Below are 24609 nucleotides of genomic sequence, written 5' to 3' on the forward strand. Positions count from 1 at the left end.
ACAAGATGTAGAGGCTCAACTATGTCATTTATTGGTCTTAAGTCCTGGACCAAGTTCTGTATCATGAAGGGAGCTCTGGTGGCCTAATGGTAAGAAGCTGTGCTACAATCCCAAAAGCACTTGTTTCCAATTGGCCAGCTGTTCCACTGGAGAAGGAGGGGAAATCTCCTCCTGGGCTGGTGGAAGCTGACTCAACAGTACACAACAACAACAACAATAAAAGTGTGTCATGACCCAGATCAGAAGACCTTTGCTTTGACCATTCAGTTGCCAGAAATGGATATATTTGAAGCCACTGATTTGATAAGAGTGAATAAAAGAAATAAGAAAATCAAAGTGAGAATTGATTTAAAGTGTTAATATCAATACCATACAATGAACATCTATATGATGATAAAAGTATTTTATATCCATATAAATGTATTAACAATATGGTAGCCATGAGTTTTGTGTGGTATTGGGTACTTGACATGTGGATAGTGTAGCTGAGGACGGTAATTTAATTTTCTTGTACTTCAGTCAATTAGAATCTAAGTAGCCACACATAGCTAATGGCTACCTTGTATAGCTAAGATCTAAATCAATCTCTTTGCCATCAAGTAATTTTTTACTTACAAGGACCATCTATCAGGTTTCCTAAGCTGCGAATCTTTATGGGAGAAGAGTGCCCATATTTCAGCGAAGCAACTGGTAGATTCGAACTGCTAAATTTTCATTTAACAGCGAAACATATTACACCTCCAAAGGTCATGTCTAGATATTAAGAAATATGAAATAATTTAATCCTTGAGAGATACTTTTTTAAATTCTCATCCATTGATGGAATTCCAGTGTTGTTTATATGTCTTTGCTATTGTAAACAGTGTTGCTGTAAACATGGAGGTACTTATATCTGCACATTTTGCAATACTTATTTCTTTAGGCTGTCTACCTAGAAGTTGGATTCCTGGATCAAATTGTATTTCCATCTCCAACTTTTTAAGGAACCCCCCAACTGCTTTCCATAATGGTCACATCATTTCACTGTCCCACCAGGGGTGTATGAGAGCTGATGTCTCTACACACCTTCACCAGTATTTGTTGTTTACTGTCTTCTTGAACTTTGCTATTGTGATAGACTGAAATGATACTTCATTATTGTTTTGATTTGAATCCCAAGGTTCTGAGCTCTTCATGGGATAGTTATGAATCATCTTTGATGCAAAAGCACCTAACAAACGTTCTTGATCATTTCTTCATATTCTTCCTAGCCATCTGAATGTCTTCATTAGCAAAGTGTCTTTTCATATTCTCTGCCCATTTTGTAATTACTGATATTTCTTAAAAGGACTACATGAAAAGAAATTATTCAAAAGATCTTTCTTTTCTTTGGTTTTCCTCTTTCTGCAACTGAAATTTCTGCTTCTTTTTAGGTAATTTAGGTAGACAGGTTGGTAAGGAACAAACAATTCTACCAAAATAAAAGTTACCTGGTAACAGGGATTTAAAATCCAGTATTTCTTTTCAAGACCAAAAACTGGGCAAGAAAAATATACCCCCTGCCTACAGTAGCTAATAGAGAACCTAGTAACCTACTTGACAAAAGAAACATGTGTATTTTAACATCAGGTAGAGAAAAATATTTCTTCATGGTACTTTGATGTGACTGAAATAGTGACAACTTTTGTCTTTATAGAGAAGATAGTTTGTGTCCAATAAGGTTTAAAGGACTGAGTTTTGAACTGATAAGGTCTTTGAGTTAAAATTTGCAAGGTTCTTGGTCACCACATAAAGATACCTCTAGCAAAACACTTCTGAGAAACAAAAATGAAGTGGAAAAAGCACTCCCTCTCCTCAAAACCTACTACACAGTGTTACTAACCAAATCAGTGTGGCACTGGTACAATGATAGGCACATAGATCAGTGGAACAGAATTGAGAACCCAGAAATAGACCCAGCTATCTATGGTCAACCTATATTCGACAAGGAAATAAAACCTATGGAGAAATGACAGCCTCTTCAAACAAATGGTACCAGCAAAACTGGACTGCTACCTGCAGAAAGCTGAAACAGGATCCACGTCGCACACCATACACAAAATATCACCTCAAAGTAGATAAGGAACTTGGTAATAAAGCCCCAAACCATAAAGTTTATTAGAGACAAACTGGGATCAAGCTTAGAAACCCTAGTTTACAGTATATGGAAACTGCCAAATACAGCCAAAAATGTACAATCTGAAGAAGATAAAATTAATGAATGGCACCTTCTAAAGATTAAATCCCTGTGTTCATGAAAAACTTTTCCCAACAGGGTGAAAGAAAAACCTGCTAACTGGGAACAAACATTTGGCAATACCATCTCAGAAAAGAGTTTCATAATGAAAGTTTATAGAATATTGCTGGGCCTCCACAAGAAAAAGACTGGTAACCCAATTACAAAATGGGCAAAAGACATGGAAAAAATTCTCACAGAAGAAGATATTCAAATGGCCAACAGACACATGAAGAAATGCTCAAAATCACTGGCAATAAGAGAGATGCAAATCAAAACCACAATGAGATATCATCTCACTCCAGCAGCTGTAGCAAAGTTTAACAAGACAGCAAGTAATAAATGTTGGAGAGGTTGTGGTGAGATAGGAACTCTTACATTGTTAGTGGGATTGTACAATGCTACAACAACTCCTGAAGGCATTTTGGCACTTCTTCAAAAAGCAGAATATAAAAATTCCATATGACCTAGCTATTCCATTGCTTAGAATATACCCCAGGAAAATGAGAACGGAGGCTCAGATGGAAGCTTGATACCAATGTTCATAGCAGCATTATCCATCATTGCAAGATATATGGAACGAGCCCAGATGTCCAGTCACAAACGAATAGTTGAGAAGTTATGGTACATTCACACAATGGGATTACTATACAGCACACAGGAATAGTGGTTTTGAAAATCATTGCCTAACTCTGGAGGGACTGGAGAGCATTTTGCTGAGTGAACTAACTCAGTCAGTCTCACAAGGACAAATACTGTATTAAACCATTATTGTAGAATGAGTGTGAGGATACAAGGCGAGGGGGAATGTGTGGTAGGGGTGGTAAAGTGTTAATCATAGGGTTGTACAGTTCTGTGGGTGGATGGAGTGAAGGAAATGTGAAGGATCTTTTGTGAAAAACAATGTATTCAAATTTGTAAATCAGAATAAAAAATTTTTTAAAAGGTGCATAAAAATGATACCTCTATCACCCTTTTATAACTGTACCATCAAAGAAGGAGGATCACTGCTGACTGCAAACAGACACTCAGAAAAGTGGCCCCAACCCTGTGCTTACAGGCCATTTATTTTTCTTCCTTTTATAGAATTTACTGCATTGTAATCCATATTATAGTTTGTATATATAGCTAAGTTGCTGCCACTAAGTTGTAAGATTCTTAAGTACAGAACAAGTTCTGCTTGTTATTTTTAAAACCAAAGGTAGCTGTCTGGTCTGGCACCAGAAAATTTTATGAAGAATTACTGGAACTATTAAAAGCCTCCGGGTTTCCCAAGAGGCTAAAAAATAGCTATTTTTATGAAGGTTATTGTTGTTTAGTGCTGACAAGTTGAGTAGGCCTCAAAGAGACCTGATAAATAACTGACCTGAACCCATGGCCTGGCCTGTCCTATCATCATCTCTGACACACTAGAGTCCGTTGTTGAAGTAACTGAGTCAATCCATCTCATTGTGGAATCTTCCTGTCCTTTACTGACTCTCTTTCTTCCAAAGAAAGATGTACCTTTCCAAGGAATAGCCTCACCTAGCTACAGGTCAGAGGATGAAAGATGAAGCTTTACTGTCTTTGTCTCTAATTTTACTCTGATTTTACTCTTTCCAGGACATATTTGTTTGTTCTTTTGGCAGTTCATGGGATGGATATTCAGTACTCTTCTCCCCCACCACAACTAAAAGGCATCAATTCTTCTTCTGTCATCCTTTTACATTGGCCAGATTGCTGATGCATAGTAAATAATTGAGAAGACCATTGCGTGAGTCAGGTGGACCTTAGTCTTAAAACTCACTTCATTGGTCTTTAGCATTCTGGAAAGTTTCCTGAATGCCGACTTGCTCAATGCAATATGTCTCCGGATCTCCTTATTGTTGGTCAAGAGTTTTTATTATTGATGCACACAAGATTAATTCAGTGACAGCTTCAGTCTTTTCTCCGTCTATCATAATGTTGACTATTGAGCTTGTAGTGAGGACCTTTGTTTTTTTTTTTTATGTTGAGATGTAACCCATACAAGGCTGTGCGCTCTTCTGCAGGAAGTATTTAATGTCTTCCTCACTTTCAGCAAGCAAGGTTGGGTCATCTGTGTAATACAGGTTGTTTATGATTCTTCTTCCAGTCCTGATGGCCCAGTTCTATACATAGAGTCCAGCTTCATGAGTTATTTACTCAGAATACAAATTGAATAGAAATGGAGAATGAATATAACCCTGATGCACACTCTTTCTGACTTTATTGCTCATTTAGTTTCTTCATCTAGGTATAGATTTCTCATTAGTACAATTAAGTGTTCTAGAATTTCCATTCTTCTCAGTGTGAGTCATAATTTTGTATGATCCACACAATCAAATGACCTTGCATGGTCAAAACAAAACCAGGCATTCTTCTGGTATTCTCTACTTTCAACCAGGATCTGTTTGCCATCAGCAATGATATATCTGGTGCTGTGGTCTCTTCTAAGCCCATCTGTGTTAATGTACTGCTCTAGTTGCTTTAGGATAATCTTCAGCAATATTTTGTTTGCATGTTATATTAATGATATTGTTTGATAATTTCCACATTCTGTTGGATTCCCTTTCTTAGGAATAGGGACAAATATGGATTTCTTCCAGTCAGCCAGCCAGACAGCTGTCCTCCAAATTTCATGCCCTAAACCAGTGAGCACATCAAGGGCTACATCTGTTAATCATGTCTATTGGTATTCCATTGAGCTCTAGGTCTTTATTTTTTGCCATTGCTTTCAGTGCAGCTTGAACTTCATCCAGCATTACCACTGGCTCTTTTTCATATGGTACTTCCTGAAAGTTTTGGGTATCAACTAATTCATTTTTATTTTTAGCAATTCTATATCTTCCATCTTCTTTTGATTTTTCTTTGTTATTTCATGATTTTTCCCATAGCATCCCTCACGATTGCAACTCAGAGCTTGAATCTGATTTTCAATTATTTCTGCTTGAGAAATGCTAAGTAAGTTCTTCTCTTTTTATTCTCTTACTCCAGCTCTTTGTCCATTTCATTATAATATTTTGCTTCATTCTCTCGAGCTGCCCTTTGGAATCTGTTCAGCTATTTTACTTTAGAAATCTTTTCCTTTTGTTTTGGCTTCTTGATGCTCCTCTAAAGCAATTTTCGTAGCGTCTTATGGCATTCATTGTGTTTTTTTTCTTTCTCCTCCTTCTTTATATTGAACTTTTGCTCTCTTTATGGATCATGTCCTCCCACAGTTCCTCTGACCTTTGATCATTGATGTTCAATGCCTCATTTATTTCAGCTGGGATATACTCAAGGTCATATTTTGGTTAATGTGGACTAGTTTTAATTTTCTTCAGCTACAAGTTAAACTTGCATATGAGTAATTGATGTTCTGTCCCACAATGGAAACCTGGTCTGGTTTTGACAGCTTATATAGAAGAATTTCTATTTTGAGCTGTCATGCTGGAGAAGAGTATTGAAAATACTGTGGACTGCCAAGAGAACAAAGAGTACTGTCCTGGAGAGGCTGAAATCAAGTTGCTCCTTGGAGGCAAGGATTTTGAAGCCCGTCTTATCTACTTTGGACATGTTGCCAGGAGTGATCAGTCCTTGGACAAGGACATCATGATTAGAATGGTGCAGGGACAGTGCAGGAGAAGACTCTGGGTGAGATTGACACAGTAATTGACGTAATGGATATAAGTATGTTGGAGGGAGTGAGACTGGCTCAGGATAGGAGAGGGTTCCGGGCTGTTGTACATAAAGTTGCTATGAGTTGTGAGATTACTTGCCAGCTATGAGATGACTTGCCAGCATATAACAACAATATTTTTCCCCACAAATAATCAGTCTGAATCTTGTACAATCCATCAGGTGAGTTCTTGATGTTTGCAAAGTTGCCATATGTGTTTTTTGAAAAGGATATTTGCTATGAATAAATCTTACCACGCACAGTTCTGTAATTCCATCTAAGAAGCTAGGAAGTATTGGAGGTATAATGTATAAGGCTGTGAACTGCAAAGGTCAGCTGTTTGAATCTCTGAGCAGTTTCCCAGGAGAAAGCTGGAAAGTCTTCCATAAAGATGAAGGTTTGTGTGAGGAAGAACTGACTCAGTGGCAGTTGACCCTTTTGCTGCAGGGCCTTTATTTGATTGGTTTGGTAAAATATCTGAGATCAGGGGTTCCTACAAGCTTTTCTTAAGAATACCACAATCATTGTTTTATAGATAGAAATTGCATGAGCATCTTCCTTTTCAACTTTTACATGTCACAGATAATAAAATTAAGACTTAGAAGAAAATGAGAAGTTGTGGAGATCTCCAGACCTTTCTGTGGATGTTCAAAGGACTTGGACCTTTTATTATAAATCATTCAGAAATTGTTCTAAGAACAACTCTCAGAAGTCACCATAAAGCCACAAACAAAACTTACTGCCCTAGAGTTGATTCTTACAACCCTGTGTGGCAGAGTAGAAAGGTGACACAAGTTTTCCAAGGCTAGAAATTGTTTGTTTGTTTAGGTTGGTTTTTTTTCCCATTTGCATTGTGTTTCAAATACAATCATTCCCATATAAAGTGTCTTATAAAATTACTCACCAAGTGTCTTATAAAATTACTCACCACTGATCTATTATCACCTCGTCTTTTCAATTCTCCACTGGATTCTTTCATCTCATCCCTCGGCCCCCCAAAATCAGTGACCCCCTTATTTCCCTCCTCCCCACCCTCAGCTCCCCTGTCCCCTCCCCTGCTCTCTTTGGACATTTATACTCACTCATCTTACTAGTTTTCCTTCTATTTGAAAAATAATGTTCTTATTCAGTATTTGTCCCTATGAGCCTGAGTTAGTACATTTAGCATAATGCTCCCTGGCCTCTCACATGTTGTATAATATTTTTTGAAACTATTGCTTTTGCATGCTGCATAGTCTTCCATCATGTCAGTGTACCACAAGTACTCAATCCATTAATTTGTTGATGGACATTTGGACTGTTTCCATATTCTTGCAATGGTGAATAACACTGCTATGAATATTTGTGTGCAAATCTCCATTTTTTTCCCTTGGTAATGGAATGAAGTTTCTGTGTTCTGCCTTTTGAGGAAATGCCAAACCACCTTTCAAAATGGTTGTACCATTTTAAAAATCCCACCAACAGTTGATGGGATTTCTAATCTTTCCACATCTCTCCAACATTTTTTACTTGCTATCCTGTTAAACTTTGCCTGTTCAACTCTTACTGGAGTGATATGTTATCTCATTGTGGTTTTGATTTGCATCTCTATTCTTGCCAGTGATTTAGAGCATTTCTTCATGTGTCTGTTGGCCATCTGAATGTCTTCCCTCTGTGAAAAGTCTTTCCATATCTTTTGTCCATTTTATAAGTGGGTTATCAATCTTTTTCTTGTGGTGGCCCTGGGGTACTTTGTAAGCTTTTGTTATGAAACCCTTGTCTGAGATCATTGCCAAATGTTTGTTCCAGTCAGCAGGTTTTCTTTTCACCCTATTGGGAAAAGTTTTTGATACTACTGCGGCTTAATCTTTAGAGGATCTCATTCACTGATGCTGTCCTCTCCTGGTTGTGCATTTCTGGCAATATTTGCCAGCCTACTTATACCATATGCAAGAACGTTATAAATCTCTACAAAAACAAACTGCTTCATCTTTTTCCCAAAGAGTTAGTGAGTTGAAATCATCAGTTTTGAGATTAGCAACCAGTCATTATAACAACTATGCCACCATGGATCCTAAAAATAATTATGACAAGTTTAATTTATTAAAAAATTACCAAGTAGGAAACAGATTTTAAAATTTTGTTATGTGTCCCTTTCTGTATAAGTGCAATGCTTTTCATAACATCACATTAATATTTATTCTTTCAGAGAAGCATATTTTAAATTAAAACTATTTCATGATTTTTTCATTATTGCCACAAAATGACTGCTGAAAACAGATTTTGAGGTCTGTCTTCTTTCTTTATACAGAGTTCCAGATTCTCAGATATTCTCTCAGCAAACAATCTCTTACTTCCTGCTGCCTTCTGCTCAAAGACAGCTTTTGCCAACATTTCTTTTTTTTTTTTCTTGAGTTTTCTTTATAACACCTTCAAAGCCAATTGCCATTCTGTTTATCTAGGCGTGAGTGTTTTTGTTGTATCTTTTGTTGTTTCAGATGTGGAAAAAGTTAATAATAATGGGATCTATTTAGCACATAAGAGACAAAATTGGGAAGTAAAGTGCATTATTTGTAACCGTTAATGCAATGGACACAGCTAGTTCAGATTCAAATTAGATTCCCCTTGCCATCCTCAAAAACACCACAGAAGAAAAGTGGTCAGTCTCCTGGGGTGCAATTTATGGTTTCTGAAAACTTATTAGAGGGTCAGCCATAAGTTGATCCTGACTCAATGGTAAAGAGTGTGAGCTTCTTTTCTGGTTTGGTATTTTTGTTTTGTTTTTAGTTTTGTAGCTTTACCTCAATGGGAAATGACATGTATAATGTCTGATTTTATAAGTGGAATGTACCCAGTCACACCATTATTTGTACAGATACAAGTTTCACATGATGATGTTGTTATTCTTAGGTATCCTCAAGACAACTGCAACTCCTAGGGACCTTATGGACAATAGATCTGAAATTTACCTTTTTCTGCTCCATCCTTTTTTATCACCACCATACTCAGGCTTGTTGTTAGAGTCAGTCTGTCAAGCCATCTTGTTAAGGATCTCACAATGATAGCTACATGGACAGTGTTAATATTTATCAGAACTTCACTCCTTTCCTTTGCTCAAATAGTGACATGACCGGTAAGAAACGACAATGTCCATGTACATTTTCTTCCTTCTAGACTTATTTGGAAGATGCTTCCCCACTAATAAACAGCACATGTCCTCTTCAGGAGGGGGACCCTGGTAACTATGTGAAATGGAAAAACTGGGCATGTGCCACAAGTTATTCTTCTTATATTTCATGAGTTTGGGCAACCCGGAGCTGTGATTTTACAAAATTTTCATTTTGTTTTGCTTCTTAAATCTGGAGTGCTAGATTTATAAGGATCTTCCATGTCCCTGTGTAGTATTTCGGAAGCTACAGTGCTTAGTGGTGTTGTAAATAAGGCATTCAATTGCTGACCAGAAGGCCAGTGGTTGTAATCTACCAGTGGCTTCAAAGGGAAAGGTGTGGCAACCTGCCTCCCTAATGATTTATAGCCTCGGAAACTGTGCCCACAGTCCTACTTTGCTCTACAAAGTGGCCAAGAGTTGAGATTGGCTCAGTGGCAGTGGGTTTGGGAGGTATTTTTATTTTTTAGGGAAGGGTGGGGTAGGTACATTATATAAAGTCTTCTGGTGGTACAGTACTTTAAGCACTTGACTGCTAACAGAATGACATCTACCAACTGCCCCATGGGCACTATGATAGGGTACTCTGTTGGCACAAAAGTTTACACTTTTTCCCGTGGAGTCACCATGAGTTGGAATTGACTCAATAACATTGAGTTTTGTATCTTTTCCTTATCTTCCTTTTTTTAAATATTATTGCATTACTTGGACATTACCATTTTAGCAATGAGCTTGGGTGTGTGAATCCCACATTGCCAGGCACTGTCCATTGCCTCCATTTTAATGGGAATTTGAAGGTGACACAGAGTCCAGAGGAGTTATCTGTCTTACTAACCTTCCCCCTTGAGTCCAGTTGGACCTGTGCCCCACATAGGTTTATCCTAGAATCCAGAGTGATAAATGTGCCCCACATAAGCCTACCCCAAGCTGAGAGGGACATATGCACATCATATAATTTGTATCCAAATTCACATTGCATAACAAAATTTCAGAATTATACCTAAAGCCAGCAAGCCTGTCATAATTAAAAACACATAGGACCAAAACAAAATTCAGAGTGGAAAAGAAAATATTATTAGGAAATTTGTATTTGAAATCCTTATTAAGGGAAACTGATTCAGCAGAAATATGCATTGAATTGTGACATTTTAATATTGTGAGGAAATGTACAGTTCTTTTTTTCAACTATTTGAGTTCTAAAATCACAACCTTTACAACAGATCTAATTCTTAACCTTTTTAAATTTAAAGAAAAAATATTTTCTTCTAATTTAAAAATTATTCTAAGCAATTCTGTTCACTTTCTCTGTTTATAAAATGTGTAGGAGGTGGAGAATCTGTTTGTCATTCTAGCAGCAATACTTCACATTGGAGACATTCGGTTCACCTCTCTGACGGACGCTGACTCAGCATTTGTGTCTGACCTCCAGCTTCTGGAACAAGGTCAGTGGAGCAGGACCTCTCTTCAACCTCACTGACATGCAGTATGTAAAACGCCCAGTAGATGGAGGCATACTACAGAAAAGTCAGATGGGATGAACTGTCCATTAGGAGAAAATAAAAGGGTAGAAGAAAAAAACAATCTAACACAAAACACTTATACCCACTTTCTTTTTATAAATGACAGTAAAGAGAATGAGATTTATAGTTTCTTGTAAACTACGTTGACAGCCTTGATTCATCAACATAAACAACAAAAACGCATCTAGTCAGTTCTGAGTCATTGAGACTCCATCAGGCTCCCTAGGCTGTAAATCTTAATGGGTAGAGATTGCTGTCTTTCCCCTAGAGGAGCAGCTGGTTGATTCAAACTTCTGACCTTTGACACTGATTCCAGCCCAGCACACTGATTCATCATCATTTACTTGGGTTAATCTATGTTGTTAATGTTTTTATTTGAGTTTTTAATTGGTATGCCTATAATTATTCATATACATTGTTTTATTCATGTAAATAGTGGAGTGTTTTGTATGTTTCACACTTTCCTTCATCAACATTCAGTTTCATACAATCATTCCCATACATTGTGTGTTATAAATTAATCACCATTGGACTACGCTGACCATTACTCTGTCTTCAAGTCCCTACCAGATCATTCCCATTTCCTTTACTCCCTTCCCTCCACCCACCAAATTGTGTGACCCTGTGATTTCCCTCCCTCCATCCTCACCCCTCTATTACAAATATTTTCCACCCTACTTTTGTCACTCACTATATTTGGGGACATATTCTTAACTAAGCACTTTTTAAAAATTAAAGATCTTTCCGGAAAAATCTTCCTTTGCTTTGAAATTTTATTGTTAGTCATTCCCAGATTTTTTTCCAAATTCCTTAAAACTAGGCTGTCAGTGAACAACACATCCTTACCTGATATGAAAGCAATTTAACTAACAACTGAGAGACTTACCTGTGTGATGTGCAAGGAGAGGGGAGGAAAAAGCTGTTGTGATTTAATCCAGAGAGCTGCAAGAGTGCACCCATGATTCCATGACCACAGCCTTTTTCCTCTCGTTGAATCAGACAATGATAGTTGTTGTTTATGTTTCTCTGCTACAGTTTCTAAAGCAGCACTATTGTTGTTGTTTTTGTTGCTGTACTAAAGAGTCAGAACCAACTCATAGCTGACCCTCTGGTGGATTTTCAGAGGGTGTTAATCGCACAGGAGGAGATTGCCCATTTTATATAAAGTTAAAACTATAATTATTAAGAGCTATGCTCTGGTTATAAAAAAAACCACATGCTAACTTTTCACTTTGTATTCTGTTTAAATTTTAGTTGCTGAAATGTTACAAGTATCAACAGATGACTTGGCATCTGCCTTGACAACTGATGTTCAGTATTTTAAAGGTAAGAATTTCTGAACTCTAGGTTTCAACTTTGAGCAATTTGTGATCTCTGAAATTCAATACAAATTTGCCTTGCTGTTGTTGTTGTGTGCCATCAACTCAGCGCTGACTCATAACCCACCTTCCTGTGGGTTTTCAGAGACAGTAAATCAACCTCGAGGAGATTGCCTATTCATCTCTCACCGAGCCGTGCTGTAGTCCCACAGGCACACAGTTCCAATGTACCAGCTGCTCGGTGAGAAAGTCACATCAGAAAAGCACTATAAACACATTTGAGGTGGCTCTCTATTATAAACTATGCTGCTGTGAAATTATTTTGATTACCTGATCATTTTTTCTACCTATCAGTCCTCTAATGAGGTAAGAGAGGACTCATTAATCCAAGAGGTGAACATTTAGGTGAAAGCTGGTCCATCTGTGTGAGCAGCTCCAGTCAAGCCAAATCCAAACCTGCTGCCATGGCGTCATTTCTAATTCATGTTGACCCTCCATCAGATTTCTGAGGATGTATATCTTTATATCAAACCATCTTTTGATTTAAACTATCGGCTTTTAGCTCAGCAGCATTTCCGGTAACAACTTTTATCACTCTTCCTCTTCAATAAGGAGCCAAACTTCTCCCAGTCATTTATTGGTTACAAAAATAGCTGGGGCTTGGAGGTATTTGACATGATGGGACTGTGCCAAATGCCATCTGGGTTATAAATAGAAGTTGTTGCTGTTGTGTGCCATCCATTTGGAACTGACTTGAAGCTGACCCTCCAGTGGGTTCTCAGAGGCTGTAAATTTCAAGGGAGGAGATGGTCCCTCATTCTCCCAAGAAAAGCAACTGGAGGATTTGAAGCACCTGCCTTTGAGTTGGCAGCACAGCTCTGAACTTACAAGGTTAACAGAGCTCCAGGAAAAAGAAGGAGCTATAATTACTTCCATAATAATAAAGTAGAAAATTTTCCATATTAACTAAGTGGAAAGAGGTACCAAGAGTTTAAATAGCTTAAAATACCAAATTGTTAGTAAATGGTGTGCTTTGAATCAAATCTAATGCTACCTGATTTCGGACTCACGTGCTTAATCACTGGCTGTATGGACAAAGAGAACAGATCCTATCATGTGCATAATTTATTATAGATCATTATCTTATCAGCCTCTCAGTTTATCATAATCTTGGAGTCTCAGCATCCAGCTGATCATTTTTCTCTAAGTCAATCACCCTCTCTTCACTACTGTCTCGGCTTGACCTGCAGCATTTTAGCTATGTGGCTTATCAATTTTGCCTCTTCCCTCACGTAAATTACTCACACAATTTCCTTTATATGTTCCTTATTTTAATGAATCTCTACATTGTCTCCCAACCATTGGCTCCCAGATTAAGATACATTTGAAAGCAGAGTTGGTACCCATTTCTTAAAAAAAACAGGCCTTTGAAAACCCTATGAACACTAGAGGAAAGACAATAATTATAGAAGGGAGTTCAGATCTTTTGTTCATAGGGTCGCTGTGAGTTGTACTCAACTGGATGGCACCCACCACCGCCACCACCACTACCACCACCACCACCACCACCACCACCACCACCACATTGTCTGCTTGATTGTTCAAGAGTCATTCTTTATACTTTTTCCATGAAATAGATTGGATACTTCCCAATACTGCCAGTTGTCACTGCTTTAGTTTATCATTCCTTCTCTGGACCATAACAAGTTTCCTGGCTAGGCTGTTGTTTGGTTTTTTCCATTTGGCCTCCTTCCACACTGTTTCAGGAATGAATTTTCTAAATTGCAAAGTCCTTTGTGAAAAGACATTATGCTGGGAAAGGTAGAGGGGTCAATGAAAGAGAAGGCAAACCTTAACTAAGTGGATTTGGGTGTGTTGGAGATCCTGTGGGTGATGCAGGACAGAGAAGGGTTTCAATCAGTTGTTCATAGGGTCACTTTGAGTCATAGTAACTCATTAGCACCTAACAACAACATTAAAATTTTTTAAAGATATTCTAGTTCCTTAGAATGTAAATCTTAACTTTAAAAAAATGTAGTAAGGGATTGCTGGCTCCCTACTAGCAAGAAGCTCCACTGCAGTCCCAGAGGTACATGGTTCAAAACCACCAGATGCTCTGCTGGAGAAGGAGGGGCAATCTCCCTGTACCAGCCAGATCCGATTTGATGATACACACACACAAAATAATAATTAAAAAAATAAATAAAAAGATGTAGTATGTTCCTCATTTGTCTCTGAGAGGACCAAACAGTTAACCACACACTACTGACTGAAAGATTGTTATTTTCAACTCACCTCAAGATTTCTCACCAGCTTCTTTTGATCTTTTGATCAGTCTTGAAAACCTCATGGGGCAAATCTGTTCTGAACACCTGAAGTCTTACATGAGTAAAAGTTAACTTGTCAACAGCTAACTAACCACTGTGGCATGTCTCCTATTATTTGGTTCGTACCTAACTTCTGTGCTCCGTTTGCAGCTATTTCTCCACCATATTCCTACATCTCACCATCCTAAACTTTGTGAGGTTCTCTGAATGTATTATTTTTTCTCAGGTTTTCCCTGAGATAAATTTAAATCACATGTATGGATAACTTAGTAATTTATGCTAAACCTCCTCTTTAGACTATCCTTTCACCCTTAAGTGACTCACAATATTGATGTATTTATGATCCATCAGGATCTTTTGGCCAGCTTGATGCTTGTTTTTGTTAAGTGACCTTGGGGGTGCCATAGTCTCGTAGCTGCCCCGTGTACAGCAGATCCTGTACCATCTTCAAAATCTCCACTGTGCTCACACCCATCATTGCAGACCCAGTCAATCCATCCAGTGCCTTCCCCTCTTGTTCTTGTTGACCTTTTATCTTTCTTAGCATGATGTCCTTTTCCAAGACTGTCTTATGACAAAATGCCCAAAATATGTGAGACACACTCTGCGCTCCTAAAGAGTATTTTTTGGGGGGGCCTTTTCAAGGATAGACTTGTTTTTCTATTGGAAATCCATTATAAATATTGAGTGTTCTTCAGCAACCCTTTAATTCACATAACTCAAAGACATACATTTTTCTTGAGTATAGGATCCCAGTTTTGTACATGTATGTATGACCACTCCTGTTTTCACTACCATGTTGTGCTGATTTACCTGGGTGGCTGTAAGCTTGTAGCTCTCATCATTAATTTCTTGCATTGATTTCAGCTAATCAGGTGTAATTCATTTTCTTCTGACTGTTTAGCCACTGTCTCCACATTCTCTCACAGTCGTGATCCTATTACTCTGCTCAGACTGGTATGAAGTAGTTCTCCATTCTAACCAAGGTCTCAGTCATGTCTAGACGTGCATTTCACTCCTAAATGCTTACTGTAAATGCTAATCATCTGAAGTCATGTTGTTGGTTTCATCTCTGAAGATTCCTATCACTCAATATTTCAATTATCATACCCTAGAGAATGATATAAAAAGTTTTTCCTTACAGATCAGTCTTGACTCCAACTTCCAAACCCATATTTTGGCCACTAGATGATAAAATTTCCAAATTATTTGTGATTTTTTTAAAATATCAAAACCATGTAATTGTTATCAGAAAACTTGCTAAGAGAATTCTGCTGAATAATGCAACTTACATAGAAGAAAAATATTTACTCTGTGTTTGTAATAAATAAGATTTCAACATGAATGCCACTTGTTTGAGGAAAAACTTTTGCATAAAACATTCAAAAAGTGGCATTTATTAAATTAATAATAAAAGTATATTTTAACATTATTTGATAGCCTTTAAGGAGCTCTTTTGTGTAGTACTGATAAAAGAAATTGGCTGCTAACCAGAAAGTCAGTGGTTCAAATTCACCAGCTGTGTCATGAGTATAGAAAGATAATGCAATCTGCTTCTGTAAAGATTTACTGTCATGGAAACTGTATCTACAATACTATTCTGTCCAACATAGTTATTTGAGGCCAAATCAACTCAATGGCAGTGGGTTTGGGTTGCTTTAATAGTATGTATGTGTGTGGAAGATAAATAGAATGTGCATATTTTATTTGCTTCTCAATGAATTAGACCCTTATTTTGATACGTCTTCTTATTTCTCAACTATTTTAGGAGACACGCTCATACGACGATATTCTACAGATATTGCTGAGTTTTACCGGGATCTTTTGGCCAAGTCCCTGTATGGCCGCCTCTTTAGCTTTCTGGTGAATGCCATGAACTGTTGCCTCCACAGTCAAGATGAGCACAGCAGGTAGGACATGACTGGATGCTGACCCCTATTGTAATTACTGCCACTGTCAATTAAAGGCCCAACATTTAAAAAGACTTCATCAGTGCAGTCTGACACATCAATTAAACCACAACTAAAATATTTTAACAGGTAAATTTATTTAAGCAATTTATTCAATTATTCCTTAGAATGTTAAGCCACCGTCCCATAAACACAATCTATGAGTGAATCAAATTCTCTTTCATGCATAAATAATGCACATGCATTCTCATTGGAATAAAGGTATATATGGCCATCTGTATACTAAAAGGCATCAAAAATTTACAAATCTTGGAAGAAAACTGCAGGCAGCCCAAGGATATCTAAAGCATTCAAGTTTGCTATGCATCTGATATTTCTCTCAGAATTTATTTGATGGTGTATCTTAAATGAGTATTCCTTCCTCTTGTTTTCTTCAATTATTTGGTGGATTATTTGATAAAGAGTCTCTGTAGTAAACATTGTGGCTTATAGTCTTATCCATCTTTAAGTAGACACTCTTAGGGTTATTTGATCATATAAAAATCACACCTCTCCATAGCATTGTGTCAATACAAAATGTTGTTAATATTCTTGCTACAAATAATGACTATGGGGGAGGCAACTGGAAGTCATATTAGATCCACAAACCTGCACACATATTTGTCTTTGAATGAAACATTTTCATAATTTCTTTGATATCCATACAGAGTTTTCAGCCAGTTCCTGAAAATTGTTGTCATCAGATGTTTTCTGGAATATTGAAGAACTCACTAGCGTGGATTCTAAAATAAACCAAGAAATCTCAGACAATTTCAAGGATAAAAGGGACATTAAAACACTTATTTAAAAAATTATGTATATGTCTCAAATAAAATTAATATATAAAATCAAATTGCAATTTATCAACATATTTAGTATGCACATCTGAGATTTGAAGGTAGATAAGGAATTATCTGTGGGGAAGCAGAAAGACTTTACTCTTTGGGATAGTGACTCTTGGTTTTTATTTCCTCTTTAAGTATGTTACATAAGTAAATCTGCACAATTTTAAGAATTAGAGAATAATAGTCTTTTAAAATTACTCACTCAGCGAATGCATGAAGATATAGACTAGCAATCAGCTGGCATTGCCTTAATAATTATAAGTTCAACATTGTTGGTGGCTCATAGTGACCCTATGTACAACAGCCCTAGACCTGCTCTATTCTGTGCCAGCCTTATTGTCTCTGATACACCTACCCCATTACCCCAGTCACTGAATCAATTTATATCGATTGCTGACTGCAAAAATTGGTATAAATCTTCTATTTCCTCTTCTTTGGCTCTAGTTGTTGGTGCATATGTTTGAATGATAGCGGTATTCACTGGACTTCCTTGTATGTATATGGATACTTTCCTGTCCCTCACAACTTTGTATTTCAATATGGATCTAGAAATTATTTTTTTTAACTTTGAAAGCAATCCCATTTTTCCTCACCTTTTCATCTTGGGTATAGTAGAGCATATGACCGTCTGACGCAAAGTGTTCCATGTCAGTCCATCTCCTTTCACCAATTCCTAGTATGTCAATATTTATGCATTCCATTATTGTCATATTAATCATAACTCAAATTTTTACCCCTTTATTTCTCCCATGGGTCCCCCAAACAGGAATTCAGATTGCTAAATAATTCCATAAAAGATTGTATTTTCAATATAAGCAGTCCATGGCTAACAAATGAGATCTATTCCTGTGTGTGCTTAGGTTAAATTTGTTAGGTAACTCAAAACAGGTGCACACAGTCCTTATGTTGTTACTTATCCTTACTTTAGGATTCCAAGGAACCCCTGGTAGCATAGTGCGCTATGTATGGGGCAGCTAATAAAAAGGTTGGCAATTGACTTCACCAGATGCTTCTTGGGAGTAAATGGACACTTACCTCTTAGAAAGAGTTACAACTTCAGAAACTGACAGAAGATCTCTCAGAGTCAGAATTGACTTAATAACAATGGGTTTGCTTGGGGATTTTAGGCTTCCTGGTAGTGTAGTATGTTAAATGTTGGGCTGCTAATCAAAATATCAACAGTTGAAAACCTCTAGCAACTCTGAGAGAAAAAGTGAGGCAGTCTCCTTCTGGTAAGATTTACAACCTTGGAAATCCAGTGCAGAGTGTCCATGAGTCAGAGCACTCTAGAAGGTTTTTAATACAAGAAAGAACAGTCTTGGTAACATAGAGGGTTAAGTATTGGACTGCTAACTAAAAAGTTAGTGGTTCAAACTCCTTTTCTGCTCTTTGGGAGAAAGATGAGATAGTCTGTAGAGATTTATAGCCTTGGAAACATCATAACACACTCCATTCTACAGGGTTGTTATGAGTTGGAATTGAATTGATGACTGTTACTTAAAAACTTTCAATTATTTAAAACCTGTAAATGTAGCAAGTAGAGGTGCTTGTAATTAGTAGGTGTTGGTTTAATTGTTTCAAAGTTAGTACAGATTTATATAACATTAAGAGACGAGTAGGAGTCCTCTGTAAATTGAATGTGAAGTTCACAGAAAGCTGAAGGGTTGGTTTTTTTGTTTTGTTTTTTTTCCAGATTAAGAGACAAATTTCCTAAAACAAAGAAAAGTCTCAGAAATCTGAATGACCTTAGATTTTTTTTTTGTTTAGTAATTTCCATTATGTTTTTAAATTTTATCAGAAAATGTTATGTTTGGAAATAGCCCAATAAATTTCATAAATTATCCAAGAATATGGATGAAAGTAAGACATTTCCCAAGAAGTTATAAAGAAAAGAAAATGAAACATAAGGTGTAATGCTTGTACTTAGAATGCTGGGTTAATTACCCAGATAGACCAAAATTAATCAAATAATAATATCAATGAAGACATTATATCTGAAAAATTCTGTTTAATGTTAGATCCCAAATAGAATTGTTTCTACAACTAATTCTATGATGAATAATATGTGAGGTTGATGATTATTTTAAATAATGTGGGTGAGCAACAGTTCGCCATGCTTGCTCTGACCTAAGGGATCAGTCCTTGGAGAAAGATATCATGCTTAGAAAGGTCAGAAAAAGAGAAGAAGATTCTCAATAAGATAGATCAACACAATGACTCTCACAATGTTCTTGTTATGTACCATCTAGTCGGAAATGACCCATTGTTGATGCTCTAGCCTATAAATCACACAAAAGGAGATTACTCATTTTTCTCCCATGGAGCAGATTCTCCCACTGGCAGATTCAAAAGGCCCACCTTTGAGTTGACAGTGTAGCTCTTTACCACTAAACCACCATAGCTCCCTTGACTTAACAGTGGGCTCCAGCATATCAGAGATCCTGAGGCCAATGCTGGATAGGGCAAGGCTCAGACTGTTGTAGTAATAATTAGCTTGATGGTACCTAAAAATAACTGTGTCAATAAAATAATGTCTACCACTGAGTGACTTTTGCTTGCTCTGGATTTTATTCCTGTGTGGCTAGTCTATCTGATCTGAGGATTGTAAACTAAAGCTGTTGTTGGTTGGTGCCATCGAGTCGTAGATGACTCAAAGCGACCCTATGAACGAACAGCCTGAGCACTGTTCGTACATAGAGTTTCCGGAGGCAAGCCATTTCGGAAGTGGATGCCGCTCCTGCTTCCAGGCTTAATTTAGTTGGGAAGCCAAAAACAATAACAGTGTTAAATAGCAAAATGTATTAAAAAGGAGGTAGCATTGTAACTCAAGAGCAGTTTATTTTCACCCTGGAATCCCAACTCCTCTCCTATTGTCTCTCTTTGTCATTGGTGCAGTCGGGAGGGGCGGAGGGGTTCTCCTCTAGTTCAGCAGTTCGATGTAGCCAGGGTCCATCAGTGGGGGCAGAATCCTCCACTGTCTCAGTAGCTCATGTTCATCAGTGTAGACCAGAGTTCTTGGCTCTGAAAAGAGCCTTTAGGTTTTTGACTCTATCAAGAGCCTTTGGGTCTTCAGTGTTCAGCTCATTGTGAAGTGCAGAGAGGTAAACTAAAGGAGGACCAAACCAAATAAAGAAATGCTGCTTTTCATTCTAAGGCTTCTCTTAGTGGTCGGGGAGCTTAAGAAATTGAATCACGCAAAAATGTCATTTTTAGTTACGTAGATTCACAGGCGCCAAGGCCAGAGCAAGTAATACTGTATGTGTCAGACATTCATTTCACTGACACAGTTGTTAGATTTTGTCAAGTTGACTATGCTATTTGGAGCTATCAGGTCCTAGTGTTCAGGAGTTGCACTGCCAACCAGGAAGTCCACTGGGAGAAATGCAGGCAGTCTCCCCTTGTGTAGTTCATAATCTCTGAAAACTTGCTGGACGATCAGCTAAGAGTCAATTCCAACTCAGTGGCACCCAACAACAGCAGCAACACATCATTTATCTTACTTAGATTAAAAAGAATTTGTTGTAAGGAAAAGAATAGTGCATATAATAATTAGGCTGATGATTCTTTAAGTGTTTTAAACCACATTTTCCCATAAAGTATGTCCATTTAACTTGGTTTTTTAAAAAAAATCTGATAGCTAACTAAAGGGAACACATTTTATTATGCTACTTTGGGTAAAAACAAAGAGTCTAGGAAATTGTGTTGCTTGGACCAGATCTTAGTCTCTCTATTCCCCTGCCAATGCTCTTACATTTCAAAAAATAGAGTTTTATTATTTTAGCCATTTTTACCTAAAGGCAAATTTCAGGCTTTGAAAATAAAGATTCTAATATATCGTTTTACTGTATGCAGACATCATGACTGTATAAATCATTATTAAAGTCCAAACACAGGTCTTCTCTTTTTGCTATTATATGATGTCATGGCCCACTGGCCAAGTGTCACCTGTCACCTCTGCAATTCTCCTAACCACTCTCAACTTCCACACGTAGAAAGACACCTATAAGACTCTTTTTTAAAATATTTTTTACGTCTACTTGCATATTTGCTTACTTATTTATACATTCATTTGTTCTTTCACTTCTTTATTTTAACCTGATCTGAAATCCATGTGTTTGGGCCAAACAGAAAGTTTTACTTATCAATTAGCTCTCAGTTTCTTGTATTCTTATATTCCTTTTTGTACACCCAATCATACACTTTGTAAAACTTTATAACTAATTGCATTCATCTTCAATAAGTTGCTTATTTACCCACCTAGTTGTCAGAATTTAAGGTGGTGTTTAGGGTTATTTGAAAAATAATGAGTTGATATATGAACTAGTTGGAAGCAGGAGTGGCATCCACTTCCGTAAACAGCTTGCCTCGGGAAACCCTACGAACTTGGAGAAAGGATGAAAGTCATGCAACTGTCAAGGACTTTAGTTCATAGGGTCGCTATGAGTCGCCTACCACCTGACGGCACTTAACAACAACAACAGTATGAACTAGCATAGCACTTGACACAATGCAAATGGTTAGTACAGTAAGGGGTGGAGGGAGGGGTGCAGGGGAATTGTATACCAAAGAAAGAATTTTTCTTTTACTTTTTCAAAGAGAGGAGCAAACTAGGGGAGGTGGGGTCGGGGTAGGGCTGGGCAGGGAAAAAAGTGCAACAATGAATGAATGGAAATCCAAAATCTCTGTTCATTAAAATTATTAAAATAATTTAAAAAAAATAAGGCCTTTCAGTTTATCTAGAGAAGTATAAGGGAACTCTGGTGGCCTAGTGGTAAGAATCTGTGCTGCAATGTCGAAAGCAAGTGGTTCGAATCTGCCCGCTACTCCATGGGATAATGGAATCTTCCCCGAGGCAATACAGCCTCTGAAAATCTGCCAGAGAGTCAGGTATGGGTCAGTTGTGACTTGATGGCACACTATAACAGAGAAGTATATGGTGCTCTGATGGCGTAGTTCACAGGGAGTTGTACTGATTACCAAAAGGCTACAGTTCTCTGGAGATTCAAATCACCAGAAGCTCCCAGGGAAAAGGAGGAGAAATCTGATTCTCTTGTAGTTCATATCCTCAGAAACCTGATGGCAAGTCTTGAGGAGTTAGAACTGACTGAATAGCAGTGAGGTGGTATTATTATTATCATTATCATTATTATTATTATTATAATTGTTTTGGGGCAGGGATGAGAAGGATTACATGTTGGAAATGAGGGTAAAACACAGTCTTTACACTTAAAAAAAGAAAATCAAGTTTTTTACTTCTTAAACTAGATAATAGAGGACCTATTTGGTTTTTCTAGTTAATGCTACTACTCATTTAACTCCACTAGAACATGTAGAAGTGCTTTTATACTTGCTTTACTTCATACAAAGCGATAATTATGAATTTACAGGAATCATTCCACACTCACCTAACAAGTTTGCAGGGTGCTTGAGGATACAGTTGTGGTTTTTGGCTGTTGCAAAAATGAGGTGTTTATGAGTCAGAAACTAAGCTATTGCCCCAACCATGTGGGTGGCTAGAGGAAAGATAATGTGGGAGGTCCTGACCTTGGATGAATGATAAAGCAGCATGTCAACTAAGGGACTAGACAACTGAGAGAGAGGAGGGCTTACCGGACTACATGCCCAAGTGCTCAGAGGAAAAATTAAACCACCTTTGTGGAGCCTCTGAAAGTAGGATGAGAAATGAAGTGAACAAAGATTGGAGGATCAAATGATAATTTTTTTCTAGTAAACATTAAGGTCACCATCCAAAGATCAGTCAAGACTTTCTGTCTTTTGATCTACATACTGATGCTAGAGAAATAAAATTGTTGAAGAAAGAATGTTAGTTGTGAATTTTCTCATACTGTTAACAGACCCTCTCCTTCCTAGTTAAGCTGTAACATGGGTTTAAATAACTGAAGAATACATTAAGGAAATATAGTATCAGTAAGAAAGAGAACAATTTTTTTTAGAGTGAGGTTGGATTATTTTTAACTTTTTCATTCACATATAAATCCATATATTTATGCCTGAAATTATCAGAATTTTTTGTTACAGCGTGCCCAGCTTTTAAATTCAGATATATTGTTCAGAATGAAAAATAATTTTACCAAATGTACTGCTGAAGATCCTTCTGATTCAATAAGACATATCGTACAGATTATGGGAAATCTTACAGTTTCAGAAATACTGTCATCAGCACCTTTATCACGTGATTCATGTCTTCACCAACAACTTGATTGAGGTGATTAGCAAAAGCTGTGTTAACAATGGGAAGCAGCCTCCAGGTGAGTCAAAACTAATGACTCACTCTGATAGAAGCCAGAAGTGTGGATGGGAGTGTAGGGATCTGTCAGTGTACTAGGTGGTTAAAATCATCTTCAGACGTGACAACACTGAAGAGAATGTTAACATTTGAATAAGTATACTCTATATATACTAAGAAAGTGGAGCTCTGGTGGCCTAGGGGTAAGGAGCTACATTTCCATCCCCAAAGCACTTGGTTTGAATCCACTAACTGCTCTACGGGAGAAAGATGATCAGTCTCCTCCTGTGTGATGAAACTGCCTCTGAAAACCCTCTGGAAGGTCAGCTGTGATTCGGTTCTGACTCAACCCTACACCCCACACACACACAAACACACACACCCCAACCACTACAAAACACTAAGCAGAGGGAGCACCAATAGTCTACAGGGAGTTGTATTGCTGACCCACGGGAGGCTCATCTCTGGAGGTCAGATCTCCATGGGAGAAAGATGGACAATGTCCTCCTGTGCGTTACAGCCTTAGAAGCCCATTGGAGGGTCACTTATGAGTCATTCCCAATTTGATGGCAATGAAAGTAAGGGAGTGAGACACTAGTACGAGGGGGATCTAGAGGCCTAGTGCACGCCTAGGTCTCCTGCTAACTCAAAGACTGAATGTCTCCAGTAGTTTGAATACACCAGCTGGTCTAAGAGAGATAGGTGAGCAGTCTCTGTTCTGTTGCCTCAAAACCCAGTAGAGTGTCACTAGGAGTCAGAACTGACTCAAGAGCATCGAGTTTAAGGTTTTTTGTTTTGTTTTGGGGGGATTTCTATAATAATGTTGAAACAAATTTATTATTCATCTTTAGAAAAATTGGGTTCTTCATTAGGTGAGATATTTACTTTTTATTAATTCCCTGATACAAATAATTAGTATAGGGAGAAAACTATACTCTTGATAAATTTCTTTTTAAAAACAAAAATTAGTGTGTTTTAAAAGTAATCTCACTTCAGCCCTTTGAAAAATGTTTGGTCTAATGGCTACTTTGTTAAATGACTCATTTATTTTATTTTCACCTTGATGCTATAAAATGAAAAGAAAGTGAAACAAATGGACAGATTACATTTTCCTTGGCAATTTTGCTCCTTAGTTTTGTTTCACTGTGCAACACAAACGCAGGCATTTCACATGGATTTCACCTGATGGTACGCTTTGGAATCAAATCTGTTACATCTGTGGAAAGAATCACTGGAGAACCTTAATATAAGCTGTGAAAAATAGGCCAGGTGCTGAATGAGGAACAGATAACCAACTACTAATATCCAAGTTCAAGCTCAAGATGTTGTTATGTGCCGTCGAGTC

General features: G+C 37.5%; 1 protein-coding gene across 1 annotated transcript in view; it reads left to right on the top strand.

Moving 5' to 3' along the window:
* MYO16 (myosin XVI) overlaps positions 1-24609 on the top strand; it is a 951959-nt gene that overhangs the window by 540536 nt on the left and 386814 nt on the right. The window contains exons 18-20 of the mRNA XM_006894620.1: positions 10382-10499; positions 11832-11903; positions 15992-16133. Of these exons, the coding sequence (XP_006894682.1) occupies positions 10382-10499; positions 11832-11903; positions 15992-16133 (332 nt within the window). The remainder of the gene's footprint in view (positions 1-10381; positions 10500-11831; positions 11904-15991; positions 16134-24609) is intronic.

The sequence above is a fragment of the Elephantulus edwardii genome, unplaced genomic scaffold (assembly GCF_000299155.1).
Source record: "Elephantulus edwardii isolate Elephantulus edwardi_28Jun2011 unplaced genomic scaffold, EleEdw1.0 scaffold00147, whole genome shotgun sequence".
NCBI lineage: Eukaryota > Metazoa > Chordata > Mammalia > Macroscelidea > Macroscelididae > Elephantulus > Elephantulus edwardii.